This window comes from Hibiscus syriacus, unplaced genomic scaffold (genome assembly GCF_006381635.1).
Source record: "Hibiscus syriacus cultivar Baekdansim isolate YM2019G1 unplaced genomic scaffold, ASM638163v2 tig00111191_pilon, whole genome shotgun sequence".
NCBI classification, from domain to species: Eukaryota; Viridiplantae; Streptophyta; class Magnoliopsida; order Malvales; family Malvaceae; genus Hibiscus; species Hibiscus syriacus.
In genome coordinates, this window is record NW_024063010.1 from 2,217,146 (window position 1) to 2,230,293 (window position 13,148).

General features: G+C 33.2%; 3 protein-coding genes and 1 pseudogene across 3 annotated transcripts; 3 read left to right on the forward strand and 1 right to left on the reverse strand.

Annotated features, from left to right (window-relative positions):
- The first annotated feature begins 1,752 nt into the window (after positions 1-1,752).
- LOC120155448 (CASP-like protein F16) lies at positions 1,753-2,759 on the forward strand. The gene is made up of 3 exons (XM_039166998.1): positions 1,753-2,113; positions 2,225-2,342; positions 2,431-2,759. The coding sequence occupies exons 1-3, from the start codon at positions 1,872-1,874 to the stop codon at positions 2,701-2,703; spliced, it is 633 nt and encodes a 210-aa protein (XP_039022929.1). The 5' UTR covers positions 1,753-1,871; the 3' UTR covers positions 2,704-2,759.
- A 345-nt stretch (positions 2,760-3,104) lies between these two features.
- Positions 3,105-3,815, reverse strand: LOC120155446 (scopoletin 8-hydroxylase-like). Its single transcript, XM_039166997.1, has 2 exons — positions 3,447-3,815; positions 3,105-3,350 (listed from the first exon to the last, which is right to left on the reverse strand). The coding sequence occupies exons 1-2, from the start codon at positions 3,813-3,815 to the stop codon at positions 3,105-3,107; spliced, it is 615 nt and encodes a 204-aa protein (XP_039022928.1).
- Positions 3,816-4,351: 536 nt separating this feature from the next.
- LOC120155396 lies at positions 4,352-9,598 on the forward strand (annotated as a pseudogene).
- A 2,326-nt stretch (positions 9,599-11,924) lies between these two features.
- LOC120155394 (scopoletin 8-hydroxylase-like) lies at positions 11,925-13,148 on the forward strand. Its single transcript, XM_039166960.1, has 2 exons — positions 11,925-12,810; positions 12,897-13,148. Exons 1-2 carry the CDS (start codon positions 11,968-11,970, stop codon positions 13,146-13,148), a joined length of 1,095 nt encoding a protein of 364 aa, XP_039022891.1. The 5' UTR covers positions 11,925-11,967.

Below are 13,148 nucleotides of genomic sequence, written 5' to 3' on the forward strand. Positions count from 1 at the left end.
CCTAATTCTCATATGAAGTACGTATGTGTTGAAATAAGATGGAGATTCTAAACCATTTCATAAGTTTGAGTCCTTGAAACATGAGTATCAATTCATTCAAAAGAGTGTGATGTAATGAGTTGTCAATGAGTTTGAATTATATTTAGAAGCATTTGATTGTAGATAATGCCATGGAGTTCTACTTGAAGGTGCTTAAAGTTCTTAAAATCGAAAAAAAAAAGTTTAGTTGAGGAATGCCAACTCAGTTCAAGGTCTGGCATGCCACCCAAGGGACTAAAAATGGTACTTTTATAACCATCAAATGGGATTGCCGGTGAAATTCAAGCCTTGTGCTTGTCAAAATATTAGTGTTAATGAGTACTCAACAAACTCAATTAATCTGTTGCTTATAAAAATCATCTTTGATTTATGCATCTCAGTAACTAGAGGCAGGGAATCTATACATTGCAATATGGTCCTCATCACAGGGTGATCTCGGCCCAATGCCCATGAACAAACAAATATTCTTATGTGTGGTTTGTAGTTAGCCCCAAATGAGAAGGAAAGGGAGGTCAATTTCATATTCTATGCATAGATTGAAATTGATAGGACATAAATAAATTAAATAGTACTTAGTAGCCATTTAATGCTTGACTTGACACATGATCAATGGAATGGAAGACCGTGTTAAATGAAATTTATGCATTAACGAGAATTTGATGGAATGAAGATAAGCACGGAGGATGGTAACTTACTCTCCGTTTGTTTTACTCAAAACGTTTTATGAAAAATATTTTCTGTAAAATGAATTATATTTTTTAGAAAATATTTTTTGAAAAATGTTTTACGATGTTTGAGAGATGTTGTTTAAATCATTTTTTTACTAGTTGATGAAATTTTTAAAAAATATTTTTTTACAAATATTAAATACAATAAATAATATTATTTATCATAAAACTTAATATTATTATTTTTAAAATATTATTATAATTTATTTATTATTAAAATATTATTTTTATAATTTTATTAATAAAAATAAAAATATTTGTATATTTTATTGAAATTAAAATATTATAAATTATATTAATTATTTATTAAAGTAATAGTGTTATATTATATTTTAAAAATATTAATTAGTATATTTTAAATATCTTTATTAAGATATTATTAGATCATTATATTGATATTAAATATATAAATAATATTATTCATTATTAATAATTTAATAATATTATTTCTATGAAATTAATAAATAAAATAAATTTTATTAATAATTTATTATATATTATTAAAATAAAAATATAATATATTATATTATTATAATATAATTGATTATTTTATTATAATATTAAAAATATTATATTATATTATTAGAAATATTAATAAATATATTTTAAAAATTTTAAAAATTAATATTTTGATTAAAAATGATATTAAACTATTTTATTAATATTAAATTCATAAAATAAAATTATTTTGAGTATTTATTTTTTGAAGCGAAAAGTAAAGAAAATGACTTACGGAAAATCAAACCGTAAATCATTTTCTAGAAAATACAAAGGAAATTATATTTGATCAGGAAAATATTTTACTTTTACCAACCAGTTTTCCTTAAACCAAACACTGAAAAATGAGGAAAACATTTTTCGAAAAATATTTTAAGTGAAACAAACAGACCTTAAACCATAACACCATTTATGTGATAGAGAGGAAGGCTTTGTTCTATTTAATGCACATGGGGAAGTGTGGCTGCATGCCTTGAATGTCATTCATTGATTTCACCAGCTACCTTACCTAAATCCCATTAATAAGGTATTCAAACCACATCTGTATATACATATTTCCAATATCAACAGCTAGAACAAGGAAGAAGAAGAAGAAAGAGAGAAACAATGGAGAAGAGTAGTGAAAAGGGTAATGGTGTTGCTGCTGCTACAACAAGGTCTCCAATGGCTTTAATGGGGTCTTCGAGAAGTGAAAATGAGGAAGAAGTGAACACTAGCATGAGAACTGCCGAGACCATGCTGCGCTTGGTGCCGATGGCTTTAGGGGTTGCTGCCCTTGTTGTCATGCTCAAGGACTCTCAGTCCAATGACTTCGGCTCGGTTTCCTACTCAGATCTTGGAGCTTTCAGGTTCTTCTTTAACCTTGAATCTAAGACTTTTATCATGTTGCAATAAGTAGTTACCCAACTGAATCAATATGAGCTCATAAAGAGTTTACTGTTTCCCCCCACCTTTTTAAGGTATCTGGTGCATGCAAATGGAATCTGTGCAGGCTATTCCCTTCTTTCAGCTATTGTTGCATTCATGCCTCGTCCCTCAACTATGCCTAGAGCTTGGACTTTCTTCCTCCTCGATCAGGTCATCTAATTTAACTTCTTTTTCATTAATTACATCAACCTTTAAACATCATAATGATTTTCATCTTTTTTTTTATATATTCCTGCAGATTCTCACATACATAATCCTGGGTGCCGCTGCTGTGTCAACGGAGGTGCTTTATTTGGCAAACAAAGGAGACTCGGCAATCACCTGGAGTGCTGCTTGTGGCTCATTTTCTGGTTTCTGTCACAAAGCCACAACATCAGTGATCATCACATTTATCACTGTATTTTGTTATGTTGTGTTGTCACTGGTGTCTTCCTATAGACTCTTCACCAAGTTTGATGCACCGGTCAAGTGCACCAGCAAGACGATTGAAACCACTGTCTTCCATGGTTGATTTATGTTACTATTACTGACGATGATGCTTAGTTTCACGGTGTGCCTGTAATAAAACATAGGTTGCCTATAGTGTTTGCGCCGTATGAGTAATCAGACTGCTTACTACCTTCAAGGTGGCATTCTTTGTTATATGTAATGCCAACAAATTACAGAAGTGATAAGTAATACCACAATAGGTAAAATTTGATGCTTAATTTTGCTGGCTCATGCAACTCTTTTTATGACATGCAACAAATAAAATTGTGAATCGCAATTACATTACAACATTTTTTTTATATAAAAAAACTATAGAAAGACAGTAAAACATCTTTTAATTTATTGTTACATAAGAGCATTTCTCTTGTCCAAAAATCAATAGCTGAAAGAATAAAGTAGCATGCGTCTTTTTCTTGAAGCAGATCAGTTGGTTTTAGCAAACCCAAGGGATTTCTTTCCGTCATGAGCATTCCCAAAGAAGCAGTTCATGTAATCTGAAAACACTAATTCTCTGTAACGAGCCACTCCATCTTTCTCCACTACTTGAGGCAATGGTGCGATCTTTTGTGTTCCTTGTGGACTTACAAATATTGGTATTGACACTCGAGATTTTGTGCTTGTGGTGCGGACCCTATATTCTGCACTTTTGTATCTTCCATTACTCCATATCTGAATACATATAAATTATGTATTAGATCAGATTGTACTCTACTCAATACTCATGAAGTTTCCATAAATATGAAACAAACTAATATTGATTCGAACCTGTAACATATCACCGACATTGATGACTAAGGCTCCGGGAACAGGGGGAATCTCTACCCACTCTCCCTTCTTTTCCATGTCAACGTCTTCAGGAACTCCACGGTTGATAACTTGGAAGAACCCAAGAGTCTCAGCAGCTCTAACAATTTGATTCACCACTTCATCATGGTCAGGACCATCAAGGCTCAACAAATCAATGGGTAGAATCTCACATTTGGTGGCATTGTTCTTATTAATTTGCTCGGCTGGTGGCTGAATGTAAGCCCAGGGTACCTTTGAAATGCTAGAATCCACTGTCCCTTTGACGCCGTTGCCATCTCGGACAACAAAATTAAAAAGGGAGCTTTGATTATCAAAACATGGAGCCATTTGAGTGTGAAACTGTAAGTAATTGTTTTGTATGAGCAAAGAGGTTGTTTGATATGAAATTGTGTGGTGGATCGACCAAAGGGAAGGAGGGGGGCTATTTATAGTGCATGAATGAGTAATAAAAAATAATTTCTTCTTAACTTATGATGCCAATGGGATTGAAGTTTTCAGCAGGACAATGTTACATGTGACATTTTACTTTTGAAGAAACTTTGCAATATGCAGTACATATATTTCTAGTTTTTGATGCTTTACCGAGTCATATTGTGTTTCTCCTTTGACGGCCAGGTGCTTGACTTATACCTTGTCGTCGAAGGATTTGCCATTTAAAAAAGTGTATCAGTTTCTTTCTTTGTTTCGTAGAACTAAGGATTGTTCTTAAGTTTTATTCATTGGGAAACATTGAAGATTCATATTTTAATGATTATAATCAACCATCCATGCACTATAAGTAGCCCCCTCCTTCCTTTTGGTCCATCCGCAACACAGTTTCATATCAAACAATCCTCTCTGCACATACAGAAGCAAATAAGCAATACCCCAACAGCTTACTTAAACACATTACACCCAGATGGCTCCAAGTATTGATAATGAGAGCTCCCTCTTCAATTTTGTCGTCCGAGATGGCAATGGCGTCAAAGGAATTGTGGACTCTGGCATTTCAAAGGTGCCCCAGGCTTATATTCAGCCACCCGCCGAGCAAATCGATAAGAACAATGCAACCAAATGTTTATTTCCACCCATTGATTTGTCCAGGCTTGATGGTCCCGACCATGATGAAGTGGTGAATCAGATTGTTAGAGCTGCTGAGACTCTTGGATTCTTCCAAGTTATCAACCATGGAATTCCTGTACAATTACTCGAGTCCCTGGAGCAGACGGTACATAACTTCTTTGGCTTGCCTTCATAAAAAAAGCTGTGTATCGCAAAGAAGTGAGCCCATCCCCATTAGTCAAGCACGGCCCGATTTTTGTCCCTGAGAAGGAGAAAGCTTTGGAATGGAAAGACTACATTAGCATGGCTTACACCAATGATGCTGAAGCTCTGCAACAATGGCCTGTTGAGTGCAGGTACTGAAATATATCTATGAACCGTATTTTCTTTTCTTTCTTAGTAGATTGTGTAAAGAATACAGAAATCTTAAGAAAGCTTCTTGATTCTTCATTAACGAAAGCAAGGTTTATATACATGTGATAACCAACTACCTAAGCTGGTAAACTGGTGTAACATAATGTTAACAACTTACTGCACTACACTTTTACACACACACAGCAGATTACTTCTATATTCATTCTAGAACGTTTACTTCAATATTCCCCCTAATTTTTCTCTTCTCAACTTCAAGAAATGAAAGCACACCAATCCTTTGCCTAAACTGAACAAATCTATCTTTCGTTAATGCCTTAGTAAGCCCGTCTTCCACTTGATGTTCAGAAGGTACAAAGTTCACTTAAAGCTTTCCTGCAGCAACTCATTCCCTCACGAAGTGTATGTCTAACTCCACGTGCTTTGTTCTAGAGTGGTAAACTGAATTAGCACTCATTGCAATTGCACTTGTGTTGTCATTCCACACAACTGAAGCAGCTTGAACTCGAACCTTCATATCACACAGCAATGCTTCAAGCCAAATGATATCAGAGGTGGCATCAGCTAGACTCTTGTACTCAGCCTCTGTAGTGGACCTCGAAACTATCTTCTATTTCTTTGAACTCCACTGAACCATACTACCACCAAGGAAGACACAAGTGCCTGATATGGACCTTCAATCATCGATACTGCTTCCCCAATAGGCATCAGCAAAGGCCACAAGCTTAAATGGTTCTGTTCTTGGCAAAAAAACCAAACCATAATCGAGTGTCCCCTTAAGGTATCTCAGCACACGTTTGAATGCCACCAAGTGTTGTTCACATTGTGTATGCATGAACTGGGCTAGCTTATTCACACAATAAGCTATGTCTGGCCTTGTATGACACGCATATAACAAGGACTCAACCAAGTTGCAATATTCCTTCGCATTTTCTAATAAACTACCTGCATCATTACTTGATAGTTTAATCGATGCAACCATAGGAGTTGGAGTTGTTGTGGCCTTGCTCATTCCTGACTTATCTAACAGTTCCATTATATATTTCTTCTGGCTGAGGAAGACTGCATCATCAACGCACTTTACTTCAATTCCAAGGAAAAATTAAGCATGCCCAAGTCTTTGAGTGAGAACCTCTCTCCTAGTAACTTCACAACCTGCTCAACATCCTCATTTTTTCTCCTGTAACAATGATATCATCAACATAGGCTAATACATACGTGCTAGTACTATTGTTATGTTTGATGAATAAGGAGTTATCTGCACGAGAACTTTAAAATCCCAAATCAACCAGAAAATTTTTCAGCTTGGAGTACCAATTCCTTGGTGCTTGTAGGGATGATGCCCTTCAATATTTGAAGATGTACATGACATGGTGAAGAAATTGCTTGAAGCTTTGATGGGAAGTCTGGGAGTGGAACTAGATGACTCGAAGATGGATGCATTAATTGGAAAGAATATGGTTAATATGAACTTTTATCCAACATGTCATAACCCTGAACTCACGGTATGGGACGCCACTCCTGTAACACCCCAACCCGTATCCGACCCGGATCCGAGTCCGAGGTGTTACATCAACTTTCAAAACCTTTACTTGTACAAACTAATAAAAATTTTCCATTAAAAGAAAACTTCATATAATTTCAAAATAAAGGTTTACAAACTTATCAGAGCAGATACAATTCAAATCTAATAGTACGTGCCAACTATATTCAAAGGAACCAAAATACATATTAATTATTATTTTTCTGATCTGAACTTAGTAAGGAAGATGTCTGACCTGTCTTGCTCCTTTTAGCTTATCTTCTCGCTTTCCAACTTACGTGTGAAAGATTCACACGCTAAGTCAAAGACTTAGTGAGGCATAAAACGTGTATAATCTGAACTTCCTATATTCCATAATGCGTGAACATTTCACAATTCATATAAAAATATATAACGCAACATCATATATCAATTTAGACAACCAATTTATACATGTACACATATCATCATATCATATAGCATAATATACTGTTTCATGTGCATATAATCATTTATTTTACCTCACTCAACTTATATTACAATCTCCTGTTATCCTTTGAATCATCCCTTTTTTTTCATAATTCTTAATTATATAATCTCTTTACCATAGTCATTTGTCTTATCTATTATTTCCATAACCTTCAATTTACCATATTACCTATAGACTCTTGTTACATATTTTATTCCATATTCTTGTGTGCTAATTCTTTATATTCTATTAGCTCATTTTCCACATAATTTTCCACATAAACACATTACCATACTTATCACAACTTAACTCCTATAATATTCCCATATGACTTCATTTCCTAGATGTTTGTACTATGTTTTATATCACTTAAGAATTAAACCAGCTTTAGATCATCATTTCATTAAAACATATGGAATTTACTATACAACTTATTTCTATACATATTTCCTATTTGATGTATTATTTATTTATCTCAATTAATTTATCTAAATTCTCATTTCCTAGTATAATTTTATTATACTAGTTCACCTACAAAGTACATTCTCACCATATGATCATAATTATTCTATTCATATAATCCTATAATCTATCATTTTATTTCATATACCTATACTTATGGAATTCATAACGTTTCTCATGTAATTACTTGAAACATATCATAAAAGTTCATTATAGTCTCTTATATTCCAAAATATCAAACAAACATCATTTTTAACATAGATAATAACATATGCAATACATGCAATCAATACACTCATATTCAAGTACACAATTACATAACAATCATATCAAATTTATAATCTTTATTAACTTCTTATTAGCCCATGTACACATTTGAGAATCTGAGGTATGTGAGTACACTGAGGTTGTGCACTAATGATGTCACCACAGCTCGAATAAATTCCCACTAGGGGCACTGAAAATTTGTCCCGAAGGACCACTGATAATCCCTCGACTCTTGGCATGCCAATTATACCTATAGCTCTCAATTCACATAACATGGGCATTATCTTTTAGGATAATTCATTTCACTTATTTCACGTAACATTTTCACCTGCACTTGTAAACACTTAACTTATTTTCGTATAACTCATGTCACATATTCATATCACTTAAGCACATAGTTCATTTCCATTTAATTCATATTCCTCATATGATCGCATAACTCAATTCACATAATCTCTGATGTTCCTATCATATAATTTATATAATCACATGTGTTATTTATATTAATTCACATGATTTATTACACTAACATGTATTCACACATATCATATAACATAAGCAATAACTAAATACACACATGCCAGGTCAAATCCATGCTCATATTAATGCATTCATGCATTCTACTATAGGAAATAGACCGATCACAAGTCTTATTCCCATTAAAATATCCTATAATAACTAGTATGCACTCACCTTAGCCTTGTTTGCTTTGACTCGATTCTAATCCTTTGATTGTTCTGGAACAAGATTACGTTCTATACCTACATAGTAATACATTGATACATATCAATATATTTAATTGATATATCTTAAACTATCACTCCTTAGGCTAAAAAGAAAGCTATTTTCATCTTTTAATGAAGGTATGCATCGATGCACTCTACAGTGTATCGATGCATTCCTTAACGTGTGCATAGATGCACTACCTGTGCATCGGTACACAAATCACTTTCGATGTTTTAATCTTAAGGGGTGCATCGATGAACCAATTGCATTCGATGTTCATTTATTTGAGAGTGCATCGATACACATTAAAGATGCATCGATGCACACAACCCAAAAATTCCATTTTAAGCACGAAATTCACTCTCTTTTCATCTCAACTCTTCATCTTTCACCTCCTTTAATATTCCTAACTTTCATAGACACACTTAAACTCATTTCTACTCAATAATCACTTCTTTAAACTCAACATCAACATGTTCTAATTCCAATTGTAACACCTTATACTTCTTAATTCCACTAATGACAAGTCAAATTTGTTCTTGAAATCTAACTAATATCTTTCTATCAAAATTTCACTTATTCCCTTCTTTTCTTTAATTCCATCCAACTCTCTTATCCTTGAATTTTAAGGTAATTTAAGTTTTCCTTAAGCTTAAGTATAATCTAAAGAACAAAACCCAACTTAAATTTCAACTAATAAGAAATCTCACATTTGTCTTAGAGACCTTCACGTATGAAGAAAAGAGGAGGAGGAGAGAACTTTGGAAGCTTAGATTTGCTTCCCACATTTCCACGTGGGTTAATATATATAACCATAACATAATTTAATTATTTCCTTACAAATGACCATCTTATCCCTCTATTCCTCCTTCCTTGCAATTCAATCCTGCACAGAAATTACAATTAAATCCCTGAACTTTTTACCTGTTTCGAAATTGAGCACCAAGTTTCCAAAATTTATATTTTAGTCATTGACCCGGTTGTTGGAATGTTACAACTCCGATATGGGTACTCTTACCATCTTATTACAAGACGGTTTTGGAGATTTGTATGTGAGGGTTCCTGAAGACGTTGACATGGAAAAGAAGGGAGAGTGGGTGGAGATTCCTCTTGTTTCCGCTGCCTTAATCATGCAAAAGTGCAGAGCACAGAGTGCGAACCACAAGCACAAAATCTCGAGTGTCGGTACCAATATTCGTAAGTCCACAAGCCACACTAAAGATTGGACCATTGCCTCAAGCGGTGGACTAAAAATTTGTAAATACCAAGGACTAAAAATTTGTTTTACAATTTTTTTAGAGTTTAACAATTAACGGGAAATAGATTGATTTTTTTAATTAAAATGCCATTTCACTCCTTTCAAAAATATTCAAGCATTTACGAATTTTACAAAATCATGACCGAATTGTTGAATTTAAATTAATTGGGTCAATATTGTTAAATTCCGGATGGACTGACCACAATTGATGAAATTGTATACTTTCTATGTTTTCTTCTGTACTTTTTGGTAATATTTTCAAGTCTTTCTTTCAAAAATTCATTTAGTGATGTGTTATATGAAATAAAGAATATCATGTCAACATGACGAATAGATGAGTTATCATGTAAATTGTAGCGTTAATATCGTTAAAAATGCATCAAGAAAATATATAGTATTTATTTATGCATGTGGGGATGGGTGAATCCAGCAAATATGTTATCAATCATCTTAAATCACCCTAATAAAGTAAAGGGAAAACAAATAATTGTTACGAATTAAATGATTTTAATAATTAAAATGATAGTTGTTATTTTTAGAGGTCTCGACTTTGAGTACAATAATTGTAGAAATATCTAAACATTCACTATTAAATTATTAAAAATATTTTGAAGTTCGAACATATATTACCGTAAAAAGAAAAAGAAACTAGGGATGTGAAATCAGGTAATCGTTGAGGTTTCAGTCAAATCCTGTCAAATCAGGTACAAATTGAGTTTAGTTCGGGTCATTTTTGGGTTAATTATTTTTCATCTTTCATGAACGACGAATTGTAACTTGTAATTGTATATGGTTTAGAATAAATTACAAAAAATATAAATAATTATGGGTCAATTTTAATAAAAATGTAATTTTAAGGACTGAATGGAATAAACATGAAATTACAAACAAGAATTTAAATAAATTAAACAACACACATGGATGAGGGATCAAATCAAAATGATTATAAAATGTTAAGTTGAATTTATTATAAAAATGGAAAAAATTGAATCCATTTAAAAAGATGGTGAAAAAAGTTTAAAGGGTTTGGAGATTATGATATAGTTTATAGAGTTTGAAATGAAGTTTATTATTTGATTTATTGTGTTTGAAGTAAATTATAAAAACATAAATAAGTATGGGCTAATTTCATATACAAATATAGTTTTAAGGATTAATTTAGAATTTACCCATATATGTTATTATTAACAAAAAAAAAGGTTTGGAGATTATGATATAGTTTAAAGACCTTCAATTATATTTAGAGACTCACAAATTATGAAAGTTATTTAAATATATTACATCTGTATAATTATATTCAAATCCAATTTTTTGATGAAATAATAAAAGAAAAGCCAACTTGATAAAAACATATTAATATTAAGAAATAATTAATAATTTAAATATTAAAATAGACTAAAATTAATAATATAGGTATTAAATGCATAATTTACACTTTTTTTCCCTTCAACCTTTTATGACAGATTTTGAATGAATTTCCAAAAGTGCGGAAGTTTCGTCCATTTTTCAATTATTTCAAGATTTGAATTATAATTTCTTTATTTGTGGAAATTTTTTACCTTCCACAATGGACTTTTAATCCTTCAATTACTTTTCTTTTATTTATTTAACTTTAGACCAGGAATTCAATAATTTAACGTCCGGACCAAAGTAAAAGTACAGTTCTAAGGTAAAAGTTAAAAATTTTATTTACTTATTTATAATTAAAATATTGAATTTAAAATTTTTAAATATTAAAAATTTCTAATTTGTCTCTAATTCAAAGGTATGAATTAAATATTAAAATTCAATACGTGTATTTGAATTTGACAGTGAATATTTTAAAATTCGGAAGAGTACTACAGAGATTGAGTATCTCAATTCTATAATAATTTCCTGGATTCTTCAATCTTTGGTAATGTTTTCGTAAGAAATCAAAAGGCAAGAACTTGGCCTGCTTTTTTTTTAACATCTCGGTTTTAGGGTTTTGTTATAATTAATTAAGATCAATCAGTATCGTATACTTAATTTTATTAGATGTGTCTACTCTCGAGAATTTTCTACATATATCATAACTCAAACTTAATACTTATTTAAACGATATTAAACTGTTTACCACTCAAAATTTTTATCTCGTTGTAGAACTTGACCTACTTCTTTGATGGTAAACGCCATGATTCTTGTCTTGTTCAAAATTCAAGATTAAAAATTTCCACAATGTTGTCACTGTTCTATAATTTTCAATTATGAAGCCCATAAAGAAAGTTTCAACCATTTCTCCACTATATATATCGAGACCTTTCCCTCCTGTTTTTCTCACCAACAATCAGATTTTCATCAAACAAACCCTCTTCTTCAATCTTCAATTCAGTAATACTCGCCAATGGCTCCAAGTTTTGACGATGCCAACCTATTCAACTTCGTCGTCCGAGACGGCAACGGCGTCAAAGGGATGGTGGACGCGGGCTTGTCGAAGGTGCCACGGGCTTATTTGCAACCACCGCAAGAGAGAATCGACAAGGACGCCGCTCGTAAACACGGGCAGCCGCCGATTGATTTGTCGAAGCTAGATGGCCCCAAGCACGACCAAGTTGCCGAGCAAATTGTTAGAGCCGCTGAGAGTCTTGGATTCTTCCAAGTTGTCAATCATGGAGTTCCGGTGGAACTACTCGAGTCCCTTAAGGACACGGCACATGATTTCTTCAGCATGTCGCCGGAAAAGAAGGCAGTTTACCGTACCGAAGTTAGTCCGACTCCGTTGGTGAAGTACGGGACGAGCTTCATGCCGCAGAAAGAGAAGGCTTTGGAATGGAAAGATTATATCAGCATGCAATACACTAATGATGACGAAGCTCTTCAACATTGGCCTGCAGAGATCAAGAAAGTCTCACTTGAATACTTGAGGACATCAATGAGCATGGTGAGAAAATTGCTTCAAGTTTTATTGGAAAATCTAGGCGTAAAACCAGACGACTCGATCACCGATGTACTCCTAGACAAGAAGATGGTCAACATGAATTTCTATCCCACGTGCCCTAGTCCGGACCTCACCGTCGGAGTAGGACGTCACTCCGATATGGGAACTCTCACAATATTATTACAAGACGGAATAGGAGGTTTATACGTTAAAATCGAAGAAGACTCAGAGTTCGAAAAGAAAGGAGAGTGGGTAGAGATCCCTCCTGTTCCAGGTGCCTTGGTCATCAACGTTGGTGACATGATACAGGTACATAAATGAAGCAAGTTTAAAGATTTAAACGAACCCGAACTCGAAAAACAATTTAATCATTTTAATTTATGTTATATCTGCAGATAATAAGCAATGGTAAGTACAAAAGTGCAGAGCATAGAGTACGTACCACAAGCACAAAATCGAGGGTGTCGATACCTATATTTACAATGCCAAACGCAACGGCAAAGATTGCACCTTTGCCTCAAGTGGTCGAAAAAGATGGACAAGCTCTTTATAGAGAGTTTGTGCTGGCTGATTATATGAAAAATTTCTTCGGAAACGCTCACGATGGCAAGAAATCGCTTGATTTTGCCACCATTAACGCCGCTTGA

Coding starts and splice junctions, on each gene's coding strand:
- LOC120155448 (XM_039166998.1), top strand. CDS start 1,872: ATGGAGAAGAGTAGTGAAAAGGGTAATGGTGTTGCTGCTGCTACAACA. Junction 2,114..2,224: donor TCAGATCTTGGAGCTTTCAG/GTTCTTCTTTAA, acceptor CACCTTTTTAAG/GTATCTGGTGCATGCAAATG. Junction 2,343..2,430: donor CTTTCTTCCTCCTCGATCAG/GTCATCTAATTT, acceptor ATATTCCTGCAG/ATTCTCACATACATAATCCT.
- LOC120155446 (XM_039166997.1), bottom strand. CDS start 3,815: ATGGCTCCATGTTTTGATAATCAAAGCTCCCTTTTTAATTTTGTTGTC. Junction 3,351..3,446: donor ATGTCGGTGATATGTTACAG/GTTCGAATCAAT, acceptor ATATGTATTCAG/ATATGGAGTAATGGAAGATA.
- LOC120155394 (XM_039166960.1), top strand. CDS start 11,968: ATGGCTCCAAGTTTTGACGATGCCAACCTATTCAACTTCGTCGTCCGA. Junction 12,811..12,896: donor ACGTTGGTGACATGATACAG/GTACATAAATGA, acceptor TTATATCTGCAG/ATAATAAGCAATGGTAAGTA.